This window comes from Pseudophryne corroboree, chromosome 3 (assembly GCF_028390025.1).
Source record: "Pseudophryne corroboree isolate aPseCor3 chromosome 3, aPseCor3.hap2, whole genome shotgun sequence".
Taxonomy (NCBI): Eukaryota; Metazoa; Chordata; class Amphibia; order Anura; family Myobatrachidae; genus Pseudophryne; species Pseudophryne corroboree.
This window is the reverse complement of record NC_086446.1, coordinates 229,392,133-229,416,026: the sequence shown is the minus strand read 5'-3', so window position 1 is coordinate 229,416,026 and position 23,894 is coordinate 229,392,133. Positions and strand designations below refer to the sequence as shown.

The window sequence follows — 23,894 nt, the reverse complement described above, 5'->3', positions numbered from 1 at the left end:
AACACAAAACCCGAAAAATTTCCGGTGCACATCTCTAAATAAAACTGAACTTGATCAACATGTAAAATATGTACAATTTATTTCTGGAAAAGAGGAAACTCTTTGCAGTTATGCTATACCTCAGTTATGCCATACTGTACCTCAGTTATGCCATACTGTACCTCAGTTATTATGCCATACTGTACCTCAGTTATGCCATACTGTACCTCAGTTATTATTGCATACTGTACCTCAGTTGTGCCATACTGTTCCTCAATTATTATGCCATACTGTACCTCAGTTGTGCCATACTGTTCCTCAATTATTATGCCATACTGTACCTTGGTTATGCAATACTGTACCTCGATTATGCAATACTGTACCTCATTATGCCATACTGTACCTTGGTTATGCCATACTGTACCTTAGTTATGCCATACTGTACCTTAGTTATTATGCTATACTGTACCTCAGTTATGCCATACTGTACCTCGGTTATGCCATATTGTACCTTAGTTATTATGCCATACTGTACCTTAGGTATTATGCCATAAAGTACCTCAGTTATGCCATACTGTACCTCAGTTATGCCATATTCCGCAATATTGGTAAAGTCTCTGTGTGAACAGAAGTCTGCCTATGGAGGGGGCATAGTTAGGCTGAATAGGGGTTAATGTATCATTCTCCACATGCTGTGAAGGGATCCTATGGACCTATGGGTAAACATATACTGTATTATATATTTTATATACTTGATATGAATCCACTCACTAATGTCATGAAACTGTTTATCTTTATTTTTATATACCTTACCATTAGACAACCCCTTATGTTTTTCCTTTCCAAATAAAATTATTTGAAGAAGAAAAGAAATATGTTTTTATTATTTACAAAATATAATTGAAATTGGGTTTAAAAATTTAAATATTTTCAAACTGGAAGATTCTCCATAGCCACATGGGACGAAGGGGAGAGGAGGGGTCAGAGTCACAGTGCCAGACAGGATAGAAGGGGACCTGGCATGCTAATGGCACCAAGCTTCCTGTTGGCTGCGGTTCTTACATTTGTGTTTTATAGTAACATTTAAAAGTGCTTTATTGCAATTTTTTGGCCAATATTTTTATTGCGCAATTCAATTAATGTCTGTTTTTACATGGTAACATGTTCCCGCTTTCACGTGAAAACACAGAATCTGGGCTAAGTTTATTTTATGAACCATAGTAGTGCCCTAGTTTATTGTAGGGCCACCAGTACACATTATACAACATGGTGACCCCAATTCACATTATGACATGCAGTGTGCCCAGTTCATATTATGTCACATTACAGCACCCCCAGTTCATATTATGCCACAGTGTATGCCTCCACTTCATATTGTGCCAAAGTTCAGATTCCCAGTTCAGATTATGAAACATTATAATGCCCTCCAATTTATGTTACGCAAGGCAAGGGGCATAACTAGATATATTGAAGGCCCTAAGGCAGTGTTTTCCAAACTTTTTTGAATCACGGCGCCCTAGAATATCAGAATTTTTTTCACGGCACCCCTAGGCCAAAAATGTCTTATTGAGAAATTTAGAAAGAAATATTACATTAAGTAGATCGCGTTTATATGTCATCCTTAGGGTCAATTGTGAGGTGAGGGACAACATGTGCTTCTGTTTGGCCACATATTTTATGACTGGCAGCCACCAGCACTGATTTTGCCTATTATATTGACCATGAATAATTTGAATTGGTCCTGGACCACCAACCCAGGGCACCCCTGCAAGTGTCCAGAGGCACCCCAGGGAGCCACGGCACACCGTTTGGGAACCTCTGCCCTAAGGCAAAGGTTTGTAAGGGAACTCACATATCACCCAAAGTGGGCTCCTCTCAGCTCTGGGCCCCGTAGCAGCTGCACTCCCTGCACCTACGGTAGCTACGCCCTTGGCAACTCACCTGATGGGGTAAAACATGCTTTATAATGCTATTAAAAGCATGTAAGCGGATATGGGAATACAACCACCATTGGATTCAACAACATTGCACCCAGGGCTGCTATCAGAAATTGTAGGGCCCAGAACTGACAAAATAGACAGGGCCCCTCCCTCGGAAAACAAAAGATTCTGCCACATCGCTCCACTCCTATGTGAGAGCTGATGCACAGAGAAGGCTTGTTTTAAGAAGTCCTCCCTGCGCATCGGTCCACTGTTGTTTTATAGCCCTGTTCAGCTCTCCAGGTATTGTCGGTAGGAGCCAGGGGTGGGCCCTCCTCTCTGTAAGGGCCCCTTCCTCGGAAAAAAAAAGATTCTGCCACATCGCTTCACTCCTATGCGAGAGCTGATGCACAGAGAAGGCTTGTTTTAAGAAGTCCTCCCTGCGCATCGGTCCACTGTTATTTTATAGCCCGGTGCAGCTCTCCAGGTATTGTCGGTAGGAGCCAGGGGTGGGCCCTCCTCTCTGTAAGGGCCCGGACACCAGTCCCCATAGTCCACCCTGATGGCTGACCTGATTGTACCCAACGGGGGTTTTGCCGCATTTTCAAATGTACTAAGACCCTACCGCTGCGTTTTCGCCGTCCAGGGTATCGCCATCTCTTGATGGCAATACCCTATAGAAGCCTATGGGCTTCTTATCGCCGACCGCCGCCTCCGCTGCCCCTACCGCAGACGCCGACCCCTCTACCCCCAGAATACCTTCCTCCATGCTGCCCTGGTACCGGAAGGTTGTCTTCTCCTCCGCCTAGCAACACATCTGGAGGTCCTTCCGGCTGCAGGGGTGAGGAGGAGGCGCCGGGGGCAGCCTGCTGCTGCTTCCCGGCGTGCAGGCATTGTGGAGACCCCTTGAGGTGGAGGAGACCCCCCGCAGACCACCTCACAGGTATCGCGGGGGGCCTCCGTCACCGCATTGCGATATTGATCGCATATGCTAGTACATATGCGATCAACATCGCTGCGATAAGCGGCGAGGGGCGGCGATGTATCTTAATACATCCCGCCCTATGTCTGAAACAACAGTTTGCAAACTGTAATATTCCTCAGCTGAAGCCATGCTACTTCAGAATAACAATGCATAACTGAATATTAATAAATAAACCTATAAAACGCAAATCACTGTAATGACAAGCAATAAGATCAGTCACGCTACAGAAGGGACAACTGATGCATCAGCTCTGGGTACCCCACACAGAAGCGACCCTAACAGAAAGCATGGCTCATTAGCAGTAATAATCATTACCATTGTTATTTCACTCCTACACTGTCCTTTTCTGTGATATTGTGACTATTTATTGAAAAGCATCTTTAGTAATTATTTTCTTTCATCTCATATCGCACAGATAGAGAATCTGTTGTCTGCGCCATTTATCAATAAACTATCACCAGGGAAGCTGATCGATACTCAGTTGCCTTGATGATACTGGTGGGAATGGTAAGGCTAGCTGGTTCACCCATGTGCAGTGCAACAGAAATACTGGCTTTTGGTTTCACTAATAAATAAAGTAATACATTATTACTATATATTATATATATATATATATATCTATATATATATATATATATATCTATCTATCTGGAGGGATGTAAGACCTTTCTCGCGCTACAAGTGTGGGTAGCTACACCTTAGGGAAAAATACCCCCTGTTAGATGGGATATGAAGTTATGAACAATATAGAAAAAAGATTTCCCCAGGGAGCTTCTTTGGTATGTACAAGTTTGTTAAGTACTGATACAATATTAAAAATATTTATTTTTTATTTTTTAAAACATACAGTTGGTAAAAACTGTTTACAATTTGCCCAAGATGACAATAAATGATATTTGTACAGACAATGGTTAGCTGGTATTAATCCATTTCAGTCAAAACCACATAGGAGATATTCTTTCTTGTAGAAATGACAGACTCACTGTCTTAACCCAACGCGTTTCGTCCTACAGACTTCATCAGGGGTTTAATATAATCAAAGGATCACAATATGAACATATATCTTTCGTGTCTTCAAAAGGCAATTTAACAATATTAAAAAATGGTGTTGGACCAGATTTCACCGTATGGAATATCGATTGAAATTAGATATGGCCCATTTGGTAATTATCCACTAAGTAAGACCTGGTTCAAAAAATTAATTCTAAACCAAAATGGATAAAACAGGCACATGAAGCAGCTAATCGCTGGATTATGCCCAGGTCGAATTTGAATAAGGCTAATCACTTGAGACAGTGCCCAGAATTCCTTTGCCTACTCTCACAGACACCCACTTGCAGCTTGAGCCTATTCACAGGCCAATGTCATTAGCATTAGCATTAATGTACTATGAAGCAGGTCCTCTGTTCGGAATCATGAAGAGTAGTCATCCTTAGGGTATTCTTTATGAGGGACACAAAAGATTCCATACATATTTTTTCTGTGCATCCTATAGTATATTATGACTTCATATGTTGTGTGCTCATATTCAGCTTTCAGAACACGGGAGCATACAATAGTAATGATTATGAGGAAGCAGGTCAGCTGCTAATACATAGTTGATACCTATGATGTTCCTATTACCGACTGGTGATCTAATGTCTTTAGGTCGACAGTAAGTAGGTCAACACTGTCTAGGTCGACCACTATTGGTCGACAGTAAGTAGGTCAACATGGTTTCTAGGTCGACAGGAACTCTAGGTCGACATGTTCTAGGCCGACATGACATAAGGTCGACATGAGTTTTTCACTTTTTTTTTCATTTTTAGAACTTTTTCATACTTTACGATCCACGTGGACTACAATTGGGAACGGTAACCCATGGCGAGCGCAGCGGTAGCAAAGCGAGGCACCTTGCCCGAAGCTCGCGAGCTATGCGAGGGAACACAGTGCACTAATTGGGGTTTCCGGTCGCTGTACGGCGAAAACAACACCAAAAAAACCATAAGAAAACTTGTGTCGACCAGAAACCATGTCGACCTACTTAATGTCGACCAATAGTGGTCGACCTAGACACTGTCGACCTAAGTCTTATCAACCTATCAAACCACACCTGATCTGATAGCTGTGTCAGTGATGTTTCGCACAATATATAGGGGTGGTGTCTGGTATCTTGTAAACATGCTGATGTATTGCAGGAAATGTTATTGGGAAGTTGCTAATTTCACAACTAGTCAATGAGTTCCTTACGGAATAATGTACTGCCACCCGTACAACATAAATATTAGTTCTTGCCTCTCACAGATATCATCATCTAAGATATACTGTAATGTCATAGTAGCTTTCCATAGTATTAAAAGCCATCCGTCAGGTACACTGAAGCTTGGCTGAATGTTCTGTGGCTTTCTGCAATGGTTCCTTTAATATATTTATATCCTGTTCATACTTACAGGAAGGTGTCTGTGGCTTTTTGAAGGTTTCAGCTGCAGTTTCGGTCCTTATTTGCAGTATTTAACCTCCTGTATCCGTTTGCATTACATCTGCTAAGTGAGAGTCTATTGTGTCACTCATAGGAGAACCTAACACAATAAATCACTCAATAAACAAAGTGGTTATTTTGACCTGAGATTCAGTCTTTAGGCATTATTTGCCATTTGAACACTCAGCACAAGGAAATTCCTAGTAGAGGGAATGCGTTTGTTATTATTCTTATTCTTATTATAATTTATTATTACTCAGCAGCATGCCAAGCCCTTGAGGCTACATTTTGATAGGTATGCCCCACGCTTCTCTGGGACGATTAAGCCGCAATAGTAAAACTGTGGAGAATACCTGTGGTTAATGGAAATCATACAGATCCAACAGCGCCCCCTTCTGGGAGCCATGAACAGGACCCTAAAGTTTAGGGTGGCAGAAGCAAGGACAACCAACTGCCTCCATGTTTGCACCACATTTTTTGTTCTTCTACTGTTGTGATGATCTGTGTGCTCTGTATGTAAAGGAAATAACACTGTATACTGTACATTATTAAAAATACTAATGATGTATGAGAGGGGTACATATTGCCCGTCTTCTGCTCATCCTTCCAAAAAAGTTCCCTGCTTTTAGGTGAAATGAACAGTTCCTCTGTGTCATGTTTTTGATTTTGAGCACTAGTGTTCTTTTTTTTTTTAGACATTTCAATAAAGTTTATTCTGTTTGTCAACCATGTTGCTGCCATGTGACTGGATGCCATTCTGGGTTTACATGCTGTGGATACATATACAGAGTTGATTGAATCTTTGCGTCCGTACTACCAGTGTTGGTACACTAGGGTTTATAGCCGTCATCATTATCAGTGCACACTGTAGAAGCATGTACAGTACTTGGCTACAGAGCATGTACTGTGTGCAAATACGCAATACCCATCCGCAAATCGAACTTGTGTTCTGTATCAGCCCATAGGGATGCAGCAAATTAAAATTTCTGCAGTGGGGTATACATCAGGGTGTAGAGTTGGATCTTGATCCGCGGCACCAACAGGCTAAAGCTTTGACTGTTCCCAGGATGCACTGCACCGCCTCATCTATAACCCCGCCTCCGGGCACTGGAGCTCAGTTTTGTAAAGTCGGTGCCTGCAGAGCAGGTCACTAACAGGTGGGGCTGCGATAGGCAGCCCTGAAAAGAACTTTTTCAGAAGACTTCAAGGGCCGCAGCATTGTTTATGTCATTCTGACATTCTGTGCTGTGGCTCCATCACCTCCCCAGCAGCGCTACATACTCCCGCTGCTGGGTTCCCGGGTGCTTGCAGCGGAGGCGCACCAGTCTTCAGGCACACCACCGCTGACGCTCTCCTGGATCACGTGGCTGCACATCAGGGAGGAGGTAAGAGGGTCCCACAGGTGGGACCCGCCAGTAAATTGCCGTCCCAGGAGACGGACCGCGCCGCTGTCGTGGACACTGTACTGCACAGGGACCCCACTGTATCCACCAGTACAGGGATCACAGGTCTGATTTACTAAAATCCATTTTAGATAGGCTCCACAGCACTCGGTGGTGAGGACCAGCATAGGGGATAAGGCGCTGACCTGTAGCCCCTCCCCCAGCTCCGGCTGCCATCTACTGCTGGTGTTTCCGCCCTGGAGCTGCATTTCACGCTCCCTCACTTCCTGACAGAGATTTTGGCGCCATCTTTATACAAGTAGCTGGGCTGATCTCCAGGACTGCTGGGCACTGTCTCCTCTGTAAAGCCGCCTGTCTCATCAGCGCTGTGCATTTACAGGCACTTAAGTATTCTACATGTCATTTTAGACAGTGTTAGTTAAAAACAAATGTACTACTACCTGAATATTTAGTACAAGTATTCTGTGATATAAATCCAGTATCTACTGTGCATTGTTATATCTATATACATACATGGTTCCGGTATTATATCTATATGTAGTTTTACTTGTCCAGTGCAGTTTTATTTGTTTATCTGTAATAACTTCTGCATTGTACCTGTGACTGAGTGTGCCTGTAGCTGCTGTGTGGATTTCATTCTAGTGTATCACACGTCTTGCTATCACTATATTCTGTACCCTGGGGAGCTAGGTGTGTCAGGGTCTCATATATATATATATATATATATATATATATATACAACTCGAACAGCCGGCACTCCACGGGATACTTCAATAACTTGCCAGGGTGCTCTCCAGAGGCTTGCCAACCTCAGACATACTCTCCCAACAACAGAGTCACTCCTGGACTACAATCTCGGTGAAAAAACAAGGTGCTTTATTCTTCAACGTTTCGGGGTACTGCCCCCCGTCATCAGGACACATGTCCTGATGACGGGGGGCAGTACCCCGAAACGTTGAAGAATAAAGCACCTTGTTTTTTCACCGAGATTGTAGTCCAGGAGTGACTCTGTTGTTGGGAGAGTATATATATATATATATATATATATACTGCTACACAATATATACTGTTTTTTTTTTTTTTACTGTGTTTTTCAGTCACCTCATGCTGCTTTAATCCTCTGTTTGTGCCCTGTATTTACTGTCACATAAATCAGTGGGTTATTTACTTGCAGGTATTGTGTTTGTCTGGCTATATTGTACTGTTACACTCTAAGGCTACATTCCATATAATGTCTGCCACACAGAGCGGGAAATCTGCAGATGCTTCTGCATCATGCAATGCTGGCTCCAAGGATTTACCTGAGGGGGAAGTTTTAGCTGATGGTTCAGGCATTGGGTGCCATACATCTCCCAGTCAGCCTGCGGCACCTGTGGCCAGTCAGGACCTACCTTGGGCAGTGTTCTCAAGTATGCTGAATACGCTTGTGACACGTCTTACGCCCCCTGTGGGACCTCCTGTGCCATTGCAGCCACATATTGTCCCTGTAGTTAGTCCACCCTGTCTACTCAGTTACAACAAAAGTCTACCCCATGTCCATCTGGGGTTAAGGGGTCATCTACATGGGCCATCTCTTCCTCACAATCCACTAATATTTTGGATAATTCTTCAGATGAGGATGGGGAATATACTCATTCTTCAGACACTGATACAGTCGTTTCTGATGAGGAATCTACAACCCAGGTTTATGTTCCTGACCTAGTGGAGGCTATTAAGCTGATTCTCCAAATTGATGATGAGATTGTTCCCACTACTGCGTCTAAGAAACCTGATAAGTTCAAATGTCAGAAGGTTACTAAAGTAGTCTTACCACATTCTGACCATTTAATTGACATATGTCAGGAATCCTGGTCGTCTCCAGGAAATACATTTTCCCTGACTAAAAAGATGCTAGCTCATTATCCTATCCCTGTGGAGTTGAGTAACAAGTGAGAAAGTCCACCGCCAGTGGACTCTCATGTCGCCCATCCAGTGGTGTAATCTACTATGCCTGTCACCACTGTCACCTCACTGAAGGAACCGACGGATAAGCATGTGGAGGGATGCCTGAAGTCTATTTACTCTCTTACCAGTTCTGTACATAGACCCACTATAGCAGCCTCCAAGTCCGCAAAAGGAATTGAAGCATGGGTTCAGGCAATTGAGGATGAGCTGCCTCAGGATATTTCTGACACTGCCAGACAATATCTGTCTCATATTACCCCAGCCTCCCACTATATTCAGGAGGCTCCTCGGAGGCAGGTGTAATGGCAGCCAAAGCATTTACTACGTCTACACTGGTTCGCCGAATTCTGTGGTTGAGGTCCTGGAAGGTGGACCTAGACTCCACAAAGACCTTGGAGGTGCTCCCTTTTAGGAGACACATCCTTTTTGGGGAGGATCTGAATAAGATTGTGATTGACTTGGCAACTGCTAATACTGCGTTTCTCCCAAGTACTAATCCTTCTGCACCGAAGGCAAAGAGTACCACTTTTCATTCCTTTTGACCTCCAGGGAAGGCAAAGGGTCAGGCATACCCGAGACAGGCTCATACTTCCAAGTCCACTAAGCACAAATCTAAACAATCCTGGGCTGTTGTCTCTCACAGGTACGCAGTCTCTTTCAAGAGACATCCCCCTCACCAGTTCTGATTGGTGGTTATCCCTTTGGATCTGTTGAAAGCGCAAGCTCTACACTTGGTTGTGCAATCCCTCCTGGACACAGGAGTGGTAGTTCCGGTACCTCTGTCCCAGAGAGGCAGGTGATACTATTCGACCCTGTTTCTAGTTCTGAAGCCAAATGGGTCCTTCCAGCCTATTCTCAACCTCAAAGCATTGAACAAATTTGTGAGAGTGTCCAAATTCCGTATGGAAACTCTGCGCTCTATTGTACTGGCCATGGATGACTATATGGTATCCCTGGACATACAGGATGCTTACCTACATATACCTATTGCCGTATCACATCAACAATATCTGCATTTTGCTATTGGCAACCTCCATTATTAGTTCCAGGCTCTGCCATTTGGACTGGCCACGGCCTCTCGGATCTTCACCAAGGTCATGGCCGTGATGACGGCCCTTCTCCGCCGTCAGGGAATCAGGATCCTGCCGTATCTGGATGACTTGCTAATCCTGGCGAACTCCCAAGATGTTCTCCTCAGTCATCTGGAACTGACGGTCCAATTCCTACAGGCCCACGGGTGGCTCATCAACTAGAAAAAGTCCTCGCTGGTCCCTGCTCGGAGCATGGTGCACCTGGGGGCACTGCTGGACACACACAGCCAGAGATTGTTTCTGTCTCCAGAGAAAGTCCTGAAGCTTCAGGCCAGGATCAGATACTTCCTCTCTCGCCCAAGGGTGTCGATACACTCGGCGATGCAAGTACTAGGCCTCATGGTGTCGGCTTTCGACATGGTAGAGTACGCTCAATTTCATTCCCGCCCTCTGCAGAGGTTAATCCTTTCCAAGTGGGATGGCCTGCCCCATCGGATCAGTTCTCAAATGATCTCCTTGACTCCAGAGGTTCGTCTGTCACTGAGCTGGTGGCTACAGGACCAACAGTTGAGCAAGGGCCGTCCCTTCTGGATCTCCAACTTTGTCCTCTTAACAACGGACGCAAGTCTGCGGGGTTGGGGCGCGGTGTTAAAACAACACTCTCTTCAGGGTCGGTGGACCAGGAAGGAATCTCTCCTCCCGATAAACATTCTGGAATTGCGCGCAGTGTTCAATGCGTTGATGCTTGCCCTGCTTCTAGAACAGAACAGGCCTGTTCAAGTACAATCAGACAACGCCACCATGGTGGCGTACATAAATCATCAAGGTGGCACTCGAAGCCACAGGGCAATGTTGGAAGTGTCAAAAATCCTCCGTTGGGCAGAACGCCATCTGCCAGCAATATCGGCAGTGTTTATTCCCAGAACCCTCAACTGGGAAGCGGACCTTCATGCCGGAGAGTGGAGTCTTCATCCGGAAGTCTTTCAACTCCTAGTGGACAAGTGGGGCCTACCAGATGTAGACCTGATGGCGTCTCGACACAATCACAAGGTTCTGGTCTTCGGATCACGGACAAGGGATCCTCAAGCAGCGTTCGTGGATGCACTGGCAATTCCATGGAACTTTCGGCTGCCATACGTGTTCCCTCCAGTGTCACTCCTGCCCAGGGTATTACGGAAGTTCAAGCAAGAAAGAGAAATACTACTTCTAGTCGCTCCAGCGTGACCCAGACGGCATTGGTTCTCACACCTGCAAGGTTTGTCGATAGAGCGTCCTCTTCTACTTCCTCAATGCCCAGACCTCCTCGTTCAGGGCCCTTGTGTCTATCCGGACCTGGCCAGACTGGCTTTGACGGCGTGGCTCTTGAAGCTTAACTCCCGAGGGCCAAAGGATTCTCCGAGGCGGTTATTCAAACTATGTTGAAGGCCTGCAAACCGGCTTCTGCACAGATTAATTACAGGGTCTGGAACTCTAACTTCACATGGTGTGCTGCTAAGAATTATGATGCCTGTTCGTTCACAACTTCCAGGCTCTTGGCTTTTCTGCAACAAGGCCTAGATTTAGGTCTTCGTCTGGCCTCCCTCAAGGTTCATATATCTGCCTTGCCGGTGTGGTTTCAGAGAAAAATTGTGTCTATTCCTGATGTTCATATTTTCACTCAGGGTGTTTTATGGATTCAGCCTCCCTATGTCCCTCCTGTGGCTCCATGCGATCTGTTTGTTGTCTTAAATGCCATATAAGAGTCTAAATTTGAACCTCTTGAGTCTGTGGACCTTAAATGCCTTACACTTCAGGTCGTGTTTCTTCTGGCTATTGCCTCTGCTAGGAGGGTGCCGGATTTAGGTGCTTTGTCCTGTCGTCCACCTTTTTTTGATTTTTCACTGTGACCAGGCAGTTCATCGAACTCATCCCAGTTATCTACCTAAAGTGGTATCGTCTTTCCATCTTAACCAAGAGATTGTGGTTCCGGCTTTTATCGCTTCTGGTTTGTCTTCCAAAGAACGATCTTTGGATGTGGTACGTGCTCTCCGTATCTACGTGGAGAGGCCTGCCTCTATCCGGAGGTCAGCTACCCTTTTTGTACTTTTTGGTTTTCACAAATGTGGCTGGCCTGTGAATAAGCAAACCTTGGCCAGATGGATTAGAATGGTGATTGCACAAGCTTATGCGCAGGCTGGACTCCCAGCTCCTGCTGCTATCAAAGCTTATTCTACTCAGTCTGTTGGACCTTCGTGGGCGGCCCACCGTGGCGCGTCCACTGAACAGTTGTGCAAGGTGGCAAGGTGGCTACGTTCATTAGCTACGCCTTTGATTTTTCCGCCTCCCAGGATGCTTCCTTTGGATGCCGTGTTCTTGTGCCCTCTACAGTGCGTCCCCTCCCACTGCTTTAGGACATCACAGATGTATTCCCTGTGGAATCCCAGTGTACCCCGCTGCAGAAAAGGAGATTTATGGTAGACTTACCATAGTTAAATCTCTTTCTGTGAGGTACACTGGATTCCACAGGGCGCCCACCCTGATGCACTTAGCTTCTTTGGGTTTGTATAGCATTAGCCGCTGGTCCCTTCTCCTGTCGTGAGAATGTGGGTCTATGTGACTATCATCTGCCGTCTCTTTTACCTGCTACTGCATTGAACTGGTTAACGAAACTGAGCTCCAGTGCCCGGAGGCGGGGTTATAGAGGAGACAGTACAGTGCATCCTGGGAACAGTCAAAGATTTAGCCTGCTGGTGCCTCGGATCAAGATCCAACTCTACACCCCAATGTATTCCCTGTGGAATCCAGTGTACCTCGCAGAAAGAGATTTAACTATGGTAAGTCTACCATAAATCTCCTTTTTAGAATGTATAAAAAATTTTTTTTTTACCAAAGGCTTAGCCAAATACTAGCCAAAGGGTAAGTTGTACTAAGCCTTGAAGAGTGATAAATTGGAGAGAGATAAATGGCAGGATGTACCAAGCCTTTGCGGTACATCCCACCACTTACTGCATCAATACTAATTGAACATGTGCTAACATATGCGATTAGTATCACAAAGGACAGCTCTCCCAGATAAGGGCTATCCTTTGCGATGGCCTCATTTCTGGGTTTCAGTCACGGAGACCCTTTGCATATGTGCAGGGACACAGCAGCCGCGAGGGATACTGGTAAAAATCCGATTGGATCCCTCTACAGCACAGATGCAGAAAGAAGCCCATAGGCTTCTATAGGGTAACGTCTGCTTTTGCTGGAGTTACCCTCCCCACCAGAAAGCCAGCGGCCGGTTGTTAGTACATATCGGAAAACAGGCTTATATCTGCATTTTCACATTAGTACATCCTGCCCAAAGTACCAACCAATCAGCCCCTAACTGCCATGTTACAGCCTGTGCTTGAAAAAGGACAGGAGCTAGTTGGTTTTTACTTTATCTCTTACCACTTTATCTCTCTTCAAGGCTTAGTACATCTGCCCCGCAGTATGGTTTATATTTTACAAGTACAGTTATTGTTATTTTATTGCCAGGAGTAGGTGACAGAGGGTTTTTAACCAGGCTTATTGATCTACTTAACCGAGACAACTGTTCTATAAACTGATTTTCCACCATAGTACAATTTCCATTCCATCCTCGATCTGATTTTTCACTTACAAAGGGCTCATTATCTACATTTCCACACTAACCATCAGCCAATAGCTTTAAAGATGAGTCTACTCTTCTTTCACATCCTCAGACTTCTTTTTGCTTTCTTTAACCACTTGCCTGGAATGGTCGCATCTTTTGCAACCACACCAGGCAGTGCGTTATCTGATCTGGTCGCAAACCATGAAACCAGTCGAGTATGGGTGGCTGCAGGTAGAGAACCTTCCCACAGCTGCTGCAGACCTTCCTGATCATTTGCTTCCCTTCACTCTTCCCTAGTGTCTGCCATGTTGCCAATCACTGCTGATTGGTCAGCACAGCAGGAACCCCAACCTGGTGGCTGCATACATGAGCAGCCACAGGGCAAATGTAAATTACCCCGAGCCCCCCCTCCACCCCATTTGGTACCTGGTGGCTGCTTAAATGAGATCAACGTTGCAATGTTCCGATGGTGACAATCCAATGTTCCGATGTTTAAAAATCGGATTATCAGCAAACATTGATGGAAAATATATATATTTTTATTTTATTTTAATTTTTTCTAAAATCATTTTGGATAAGTTTAAATACATGTTCTTCACCTATTTCATTTATTTAAAAAAATTGTCAATTTCTGAGCGGGTTTTAGAAAAAAAACTTGTCAGTTAAGTGTTTAAGATTCCATCAGAGCTGTTTGTTTAACATTGATGTGACAAAGGGAGGATGTCCATTGGGAGAGGCCACATCAATAGGAGAGGGAAAGAAGTTTGGTAGGAGATCTGGATAGATCGTTGAAAGGGATTTTTGTTTGGATACTGCTAAATTGTTTCATTTATTATAGATATATTGCAGTTCTCAGATGCCAGATATTAAACAGAAAGCATTGCTAGGTAATATCTGAAGCATCATGAGCTAGCACCAAGGTAGGGTCGGGCAATTTCTATTTCCCATCTAACCAATTCATTTAGTTTTCTGTTTTGTTTCTACTCCAGTTAATGGTTGGCTAGTAAGTTATTGTACCAATTCTACATATACAGTTCAAGGTATATACAATCATTACAGCTGATATATTCCTAACATATATATGAGTATATGACACATTATATGCCAACAGTCATGGTATTGTATCAGTAAGTACATCATAGCAGCATTGCACACTATCATGCGTAGTTTCTGTGAGCAGTCAGGCATGGCATGTAAAGCAGGACTACTGTATGTAGCATATAGGGCTGTGCACACTGACTGCAGTACATCCACCTTCTGTAGTAGGAAGTTGTGGTTGCAACTGTGTAATTTGTTTGAAGTCTTTGAATTTCTGTGCTGCAATGGATGTTTTTCTATGTATGCTAAGGTATCCGGTCTTTAGGTCGACTGCACTTAGGTCGACACTCATTAGGTTGACCACTATTGGTGGGCATGCATTAGGTCAACATGGTCTATAGGTCCACATGGTCACTAGGTTGACATGGAAAAAGGTTGACATGAGTTTTTAATTTTTTTTAAACTTTTTGAATTTTTCATACTTCCACGTGGACTATGATTGGGAATAGTAACCTGTGCCAACTGAAGTTCGCTCACCATGCGAGGGGATACGATGCACTAATTGGGGTTCCTTGTCAACTACACCAATTTTTTTTTAAAACTCATGTCGACCTAATGACCGTGTCGACCTATTTCAGGTGTCGACCTAGTCACTGTCGACCAATAGTGGTCGACCTAATGACTGTCGGCCTAGTTACTGTTGACCCTATGATCCACACCCATATCCTAAGTATCATAGCTACCAAATCATATCCATATAATAGATGTGTCTAAGGATGTTAAAACTCAATAATATAGTACTTCCCTGTGTGGTATGTGTACTATTCAGTCACTGTCCCTCTTTGTCTTGTAGGCTGTGAAGGAAGAGGAGGATCAGGTGCATATTTATGCTAATTTAGAGGACTTTCGGAAAGAAAGCGCAAGACAGAGGTCATTTTCTCAGCGGCACAGTTCCACCGGCACCATAGAGGAGTGGGAAACTCACATAGACAAAGAGAGTGGTCAGCTGTTCTACTACAACAGTCTCAGCGGGGAGACCACCTGGGATTGTCCTTTTGATCAAGCAGAAGACCAGCTTCACTCACCCTATTCTCCGACATCCTTGAGCCCATTGCCAGGAGAAGCTGAGTGGGAGAAACTATTAGATGAAGTCAGTGGAGAATTTTACTTCTATAATATAGTGACAGGAGAGACATCCTGGGATCCCCCACCGGAGAACGAGTTGCATTTACAAGGGGTAAAACCAATGTTTTCCCCAAATGGATCAGTTAATAGAAGGGTATGTTTATCAGTCTTTAACATAACTTGCAGTACCACTGCCATCAAAAAAGGTGGAGCTAATAAGACTCCAACAATCTAGGATATTTGAAGGAGTATTAAAAACAATCATTTTGATCCCACATATGGCAATTGTTGGAGTGATTTTATTATTCAGTGATTTCTCTGTGGTATCCATGTTGCTAAATGGGAGAAAACGGTGATAACCCCTTTCTACGGTAAAAAAAAAAAAAAGCCACAGAAAGGGTTTATAACTGCTTCAAACTACTAATGTGGCCAACTGGGAACCCGGTCTGTTCATGACAGTCCTACATAGTAGCAAAACACTTCTGGGAGGTGCGTACAATCTGATTACAGCTCTCTTTTACATGAAAGCTACACCTAAGCCTTGAGAGGCACTACTATGTGCTGCACCTTCACACGTTAAATCTCAAAAACTGATTTTTTCCTTATATTGTAGCAATATAGGAACCTAAGAAATGTCAAAGAGAGAGCCATTGTAGGCCAGGTAACCTATGGCAAAGCATACAGATGTGCCATCATACCAGAGGCAAATTTTAGGGTCAGTACGCACCTAGGCACAACATTATTGGCCGCCCATCCCCAAATAAAAAAATAATTTTGTTGCCACCCTCATAGTATAGAATATAATGTGCCTCCCTATTACAGAGCCATAACTAGACATTTTAGTGCCCTATGCCAGAAAGTGAATTGGTGCCCTCCGACATATAAAAAATAGCCACGCGCCCAAAATTTAAAACATGGAGAACCCTGAAATAGTCTTGACCAAATTTCCAATTGATGACTTGAAGGTGTTGTTTTGTTAGAGCCCAGTAACCCTACAAATATCAAGCTTGCAAATCACATATGAGGTAATTTGTTACCTGTGCACAAACACAACTTGTGGTTGACTGTGCACAGGTAACAGATTGGTTCTAACTTCTTAATAAGTAATGTAATTCAGGATAAAATAGAATTAATAGCCAACAAGTTGTGAGGTTTTAGCAATTAGGCTGCTATATTTAAATTGCCAATTTTTTTAAATGACAAAACTTGTTTTTGCCTTTTAGAAAGTTACTTCCCTAATTCTAGTGTCAAAATCACAGACATCTTGTGGCTATTATATTTTGCCAATTGCGGTGCTAGATCTGGGCATAAAAATATGTTTTTTTGGTTGGAAAGCTGGAAACTTTGTCAATCTAGATTTTGGCTTTTCTAGACTTCAGGGCGAATTGGTAACACAGCACATGCACAGACCAAAAGATTGTCTGCAGAGAGATGAACATGGTCCATCTTCTATGGTGTTTCATAATAATAAAGTCAAGGTTACCAGGGGCATATATAGGTATCAGGCCGCCCCTAGGCACATTATTGTCCGCCCATCCCCATCAAGTCACCACCCTCTTCATTTTGGGGCCAGTCAGGATGCCCCAAGACCACCAATGCATCCTCAACTGCAACCCACTACCACCTCCAGGGCCACAATTTGTTGTCTATTGTCTTACTCCTATCAGTTGCAAAATAGAATATTACAGACAAAAAAAACCTGGCCTCATCAGCCTGGTGTGCGGCCTCCCAGCAAGTGCAACCCCTGGGTACGTGCCTCATGTGCCTAGCAGAAAATCCACTAGTGAGGGTTACAGCAATATTAAGCCAAATAAAGAGACTGCATATTATTTATTTATTTATTTTTATTCTGAGAAAGCAAACTTAAATTTTGCTGCGTAATGGGCTTGTTAGTAGAGGATGGAATAGCGAGTCCTGACAGTTTATACAGGTTGAGTATCCCATATCCATATATTCCGAAATACGGAATATTCCGAAATACGGACTTTTTTGAGTGAGAGTGAAATAGTGAAACCTTTGTTTTTTGATGTCTCAATGTACACAAACTTTGTTTAATACACAAAGTTATTAAAAATATTGTATTAAATTACCTTCAGGCTGTGTGTATAAGGTGTATATGAAACATAAATGAATTGTGTGAATGTAGACACACTTTGTTTAATGCACAAAGTTATAAAAAATATTGGCTAAAATTACCTTCAGGCTGTGTGTATAAGGTGTATATGTAACATAAATGCATTCTGTGCTTAGATTTAGGTCCCATCACCATGATATCTCATTATGTTATGCAATTATTCCAAAATACGGAAAAATCCCATATCCAAAATGCCTCTGGTCCCAAGCATTTTGGATAAGGGAGACTCAACCTGTATTAAATTTCCTGCCAAGGGTTGACAGCCTGGGAGAAAGCACTGAACCCTGTCCTGGGGGAATGCACTTAGCACTGTCCTGGGGGGGGGGGGGGGGGGGGGGGGTAAGCACTCAGCACTATCCTGGGGGGAAATCACTCGGCACTGTCCTGGGGGGGAGGGGGGGAAAATCACTTGGCACTGGCCTGGGGGGGGAAACACTCGCCACTGGCCTGGTGGGAAGGCACTCGGCACTGGTCTGGGGGGAAAGCACTCGGCACTGGCCTGGGGGGGGAAGCACTCGGCACTGGCCTGGGGGGAAAGCACTCGGCACTGGCCTGGGGGGAAAGCACTCGGCACTGGTCTGGGGGGGAAAGCACTCGGCACTGGCCTGGGGGGAAAGCACTTAGCACTGGCCTGGGGGAAACCACTCAGCACTAGCCCATTAGCAGCATACCATCCTTAAAAGTCAGTGTTAGTTATAGAACTCTGGGGGTGATTTATCAAATGGTTAAAGAGCACTTTTACTTGAGAAATATTTGTTGTTTTTCGCCAGTCAAAGGGATTATTTTGGTTTCACCCTATATGTTAAAAGTGTGGAGCTTATTTATTAAGTATGAAGGCGGTGCATCTTATTCTGTTAACACCACCAACAGATATTGTTACCAGATAAGTGGCATGTTTGGAATTGGTCCGAAAGTAAGATAAATACGCATACTGAATTAAACAAAGAAGCAGTGTGGGTCTGGATTTTTATTTGATTTTCACAATCATTTTAGCATTACTTAATCTAGTACTTTGATACGCTACATTAATCTCAGAGACATCATGGGTAGTAGACTTCATTCCCATTCTTTGAATGGCCATCACCATTTGTAAACGATCTGTGACCTTCAAATGGCAAAGGGAGGTGATGTTATAACTATTAAAAGTATAAATATGTCGTATATTAACCATAACTATTCCTAACGCACTCACAGGAGCAGTGATGTATTAGATCCTTTGGATTTGGCATCTCTTAAACCAGAGGTTCTCAAACTCGGTCCTCGGGGGCACACACAGTGCATGTTTTGCAGGTAACCCAGCAGGTGCACAGGTGTATTAATTACTCACTGACACATTTTAAAAGGTCCACAGGTGGAGCTAATTATTTCACTTGCGATTCTGTGAGGAGACCTGCAAAACATGCACTGTGTGTGCCCCGAGGACCGAGTTTGAGAACCTCTGTCTTAAACCATTAGGTAAAACCCCCATCAATGGATAAATTATTTCAGATCTAGTAATTACAAACAGCGAAGTAGCAATGTGTGAATAAAGCTTGGATACTAGTGATAGCCACTTTATTTGGCTTTTTAAGAATGGGGAATGTGCACCCTAGACCTGAAGCTTTGGATTTTAGGATGACTAACTGTACAGAGAGTGGTATAAGGATGTCTAGTAAGGTCGGCAAGGGGCTAGAGCAATGCAGTGGTAAAAGCTAAAGAAAGCTGACATACTGTATTGTTTCTTGAACATAACCCAAATACATATACTTCCTTTACTGACCTCGTCTCTAAAAGTTAGTTAGCACCTGACCCCCTACACTGCACATGACATTCCATATTGCAAAGAAGCCTTACAAAAGCAGCTAATAGAGGTACAGCCCGGCCCACCCCTAATTCCTGTTATAATGTATATAACAGGCATTTATTAATCTACCTGAGTTCAGAGGCCAAGGAGTGAAATCGAATAGCTTACTGACCTGCTATCAGACATAGTAGACTTCATGCAGAAACCTGACCGGAAAAGTTTTAAATGCAGAATAAAGCCGACACCATTGTGAAGAATTGTATTGCTCTTTTTGCACATATTTGAGAATATATAATACAAACAGATGGAGAAGAAATGTGCAGGGTAGTAACTGACTTTACAGGTTTATGCATGGAAACTACAGGAGCAATGTTAATAGCGGTAGATGCCTGAAGCTATTCTATAGGGGTAGAAGGTCTTGGAGAAACTAGATAATGTGGTCTTGCCGGCCTATTACTTCAATATAGAGAACAGTTTGGTCACCTCTATGCAAGACAGAGAAAATTCTAATGACAGATATTCAGAAAAACCTCAACTGCAATGTTAAAAGTATTCTAGTTACCTCCATCTCCATACAATACTGGAAACATTGTAATTGATAATATGCCATACATCTTTATGCCCATTAAAAAACTTAAGACCACAAATCTGGTGGCTACGCAGATTTCAAATGATAATATAGACAGCAGACTAATCCACACTCATTTCTATTTTTTTTCTATTTATTTATTTTTTTGGGTGGGGGGTGGGGGTTTTATGGGATGTATCAGATCACATAGCTAGTATAACTATTAAACTGCCTGCATACTTGGCATTTACAAGTGTCCATCACTGTTGGAGTACTTTGCTTAGACCGCACAGACGGTGTAATGGTTAGCATTACTGCCTCACAACCCTGTGGTTATCGGTTTGATTCTCACCATGGGCCCAACTGTGTGGAGTTTCTATATTCTCCCCATGCTTGCATGAGTTTCCTCCCACAATCCAAAAATATACTGGTAGGTTAAATGGCTCCCAACAAGACTAACCCTAGCGTGAATGTGTGTGGTGTACATGTGGTAGGGAATATAGATGGTAAGTTCCATTGGGACAGGGACTGATGTGGGGACCCGGTCTTTAGGTCGACACTGTCTAGGTTGACCACTATTGGTTGACATTAAGTAGGTCGACATGACAAACGGTCGACATGATATTTTCACATTTTCTTAAATCTTTTGACCTTTTTCATATATTACGATCCACATGGGCTACAATTGGGAACCGAGCGAAGCGAGCCATGCGAGGGGACACGGTGCACTAATTGGGGTTCCCGGTCACTGTACAGAGAAAACTACACCAAAAAAAGTAAAAAAAACTCATGTTGACCTTTTGTCATGTCGACCTAGTACATGTCGACCTAGAGTCCCTGTTGACCTAGAAACCATGTCGACCTACTTTCTGTCAATCAATAATGATCGACCTAGACACTGTCAACCTAAGTCTAATCTACCTAACATACCACTCCCCTGATGTGAATGGCCACATATTCTCTCATAAATTGTATCTTGTCAAGCGCTGCGGGATATGTGTGCGGTATATAAATAACTGGTAAGAAAGTAAATAAATAAGTTATTACAAAAAAATAGTTAAACTGTCCTTTCTTTCTCTCCAGCCACCAACTCCAGAGGCTGATTACCCAGAATATGGCCCAGAGCCAGAGGAAATAGAAAATTACCCACAAACTGACTATGATGGGCTATATGTTCCTCCTCCCCCTTACAAAGTCCCTTCTGATGACCACTTCTCAGGCTGGTCCTGGCAAATGAAAGATGGGCAGAAACTGTACACCAACAGTTATAATGGTGACATGGTGAGTACCCGATGTGTAACTGCTAGTCTGAGTCAGCAGATTTGCAGGTGCCCTAAATCCAGCAATTTAGTGTGTTTGTAGCAGAAATACATTGGTGGGAGGACAATCTGTCAGTCCTTGGTTTACAGAGCTTCTTCTTTCTAATGTTGGCCAAACATCAGGATACCGATACCCCAATCTGATCCATTCTGCAGGTCCGAAGTGCATAGCCGCTATGTGGTGGCCACCGATGATCGGTGATCCAACAGGGAATTGGGGTAATTCTGCATGTTATAGTAAATCCCCTAATTGCAAATCCCAATCATTTTTGGTTGGAATCGCCAAATTGGGGAAATCCAACATGTTGGATATCCTGATTCCTCAGTGTTGGGGGATTGGAGAATTGCCCTTATCCATTGTTGACTCCCAATCTCTCTAACTCCAAGTATATTCCCTACATAAGTTTATGTTGAAATTTAATAAACTCATTATATAAGCCTTATTTGTAACATTCCTTTACTGTAACACCTGGTAAATTCTGTTCACCAAATTCAGTATGTCATCCTCATTATAAATCCCCCTCACCACAACACTAATTGTCATATTTGCAAAAACATGCTGCTTGTCAGGTTTGGTTAGAATATACACATTTCTATTTAATTAAAAACAATTTGTTTTCACTCAATACAATAAAAAATTAATATGTATAAAAACAATAATAATAATAATAATAATAATAATAATTAATAATAATACTCGGCTTTGTCAATCTCAATGGTCAATTTATATGGGCTTAGTCACTGGGCATTGTGCATAAGGGTCCCAGGTCTGGGAAATAAAGAACATTGAAATAGTGGCTCACTTGACATTTTGGGATTGTTCATACAATTTAAGATGAATAATTCCTGTGACAGTGCTGCAGGGTTTCCAATTAGTGATGTCCAAGATGGCATCAATGGGGTCAACCGCACAATATATGGAGTCCCTTAGTCCACAGTTGGTCAGCTGGTGATCCCAATTAGCAAATGGTATTTGTATGAAGTCCCAAGAATGCGTGTAACATGGCCCACTAGCAGAGGATTGTCACAGCGTTTCGCTGTCTTATGGCAGCTTTTTCATAATCTCAATTAATTCTTTGGGCGGGATTCAATTCTTTTCACCCCTTTCTACACCCGTTCTGTTTCTGCCCTCGGGAGCATGGTATCATTATTTTAGCTTGCTGCCCTTGGAATAGCGAGGCACCCAACCCTTTACATGGCTAAACCTAATTACTATGGGTGCGATATGCATGATAACGGGGATCATTTTAGACAGGAGATTGGGTGTGATATATCATTTGAATTCTACCCTTTTTCTGCAAATTGGATTACGTTGTGGAAATATGTGTGATATATATTATCTATTGGTTTATTGCCTGTATAAAAAATATAAAACATGCAATAGTACATAATTAAAAACGTAGATGCTTAGTAGTCTTGTGAGAAGGATAATGTCTTATGCACACATCACTTCTGGAGGAACAGACATGACACATTTCCTTTAGAGGTCCAAAGAAAATGACAAGTGGCACTGAAAATTGCTTCCCCATACTTGGTCCTCAAATAACATTTTACATAATATATCTGATGGGAAATCTTCACCTATACATTTGCAGAATGTGTTATTATAACGTTGTGTTGTGGCTCATTATGAAAAGGGAGAACATGTTTACAAATGGTTTACTGTGCCTTGTAATAGCTGGGAGGATTCACTAATCCCTTATTGCAGAGACTTGTGAGAGCTGTGATTGTCATTGCAGTGGCTTCAGTCACAGGACAAGTATGGGAAAACCTACTTTCATACCCCAGATGGGTCCAACTCAATGTGGGACTTACCGCAGGTCAGTGACAACCAAACATATTGTAATACACCTTTCTCTAGCGCTGCGCTAGGTAACTTAGTACTGCAGCAGACTAGACGTTCTTTTTATTATAAACCTTTACTTATATGGAAATATGAAGGGTCCGGAATACCATACAGAGAAACAGTTACAATGAAAATACAACCTCAGTCTTTTATATGATGCTTAGTTCATGTGATTGTCCCTGTAGCTATTTCATTTGAGTTGCATTACTATTTACTTTACTGTGTTTAATAAACTGTATTTATTTTAGACATTTTAACAGGAATCTGCTTTTTAAATTGACTAACATCTGCATTTCCAATCAGGCTTGTCATACACATTAGCATTTTCTGCAAGTATAGCTGTTGTCGGATGTAGAGGGTCATTCAGACCCGGACGCTGATGTGGCCTGCAGCACAGTTTGCCTTTAGGCAACATACAGTAGGACCTTATTCAGGTTCAGTTGCAGATTCTGCCTAGCACAGGGCAAGGCCGCCCAGCATGCAAATGGCTGCTCTGCGATGCGATCGCAAATTAATTGTGATCGCATTGCAGACCTAGAAATGAAGATTGTTGCTTGCATACACAGCTAGGCTGCATATGCAGTTGGTCCGCCACCATTTTTCGGGTTGAAGCGGCTGCCCCGAAACGCTCTGTCCCCACCTCACTTTTAGCCATCACACCCCCGCAACGCTGCCTCCCCCTGGCGCCCACGACTCCCTGACTTCCAGGATGCAACCGCAATGTGAATATTTGCACACATTGGCCGCTGCACATGCGCAGTTTA

General features: G+C 43.2%; 1 protein-coding gene across 3 annotated transcripts in view; it reads left to right on the top strand.

Annotated features, from left to right (window-relative positions):
* The window catches only part of ARHGAP27 (Rho GTPase activating protein 27), a 156,640-nt gene that overhangs the window by 93,932 nt on the left and 38,814 nt on the right, over positions 1-23,894 (top strand). For 2 of the 3 annotated variants that reach the window (XM_063958875.1, XM_063958877.1), the window contains 3 exons: positions 15,209-15,634; positions 21,049-21,246; positions 23,024-23,104. In XM_063958875.1, the coding sequence (XP_063814945.1) occupies positions 15,209-15,634; positions 21,049-21,246; positions 23,024-23,104 (705 nt within the window). The remainder of the gene's footprint in view (positions 1-15,208; positions 15,635-21,048; positions 21,247-23,023; positions 23,105-23,894) is intronic. The other variant, XM_063958876.1, reaches the window with a different exon arrangement.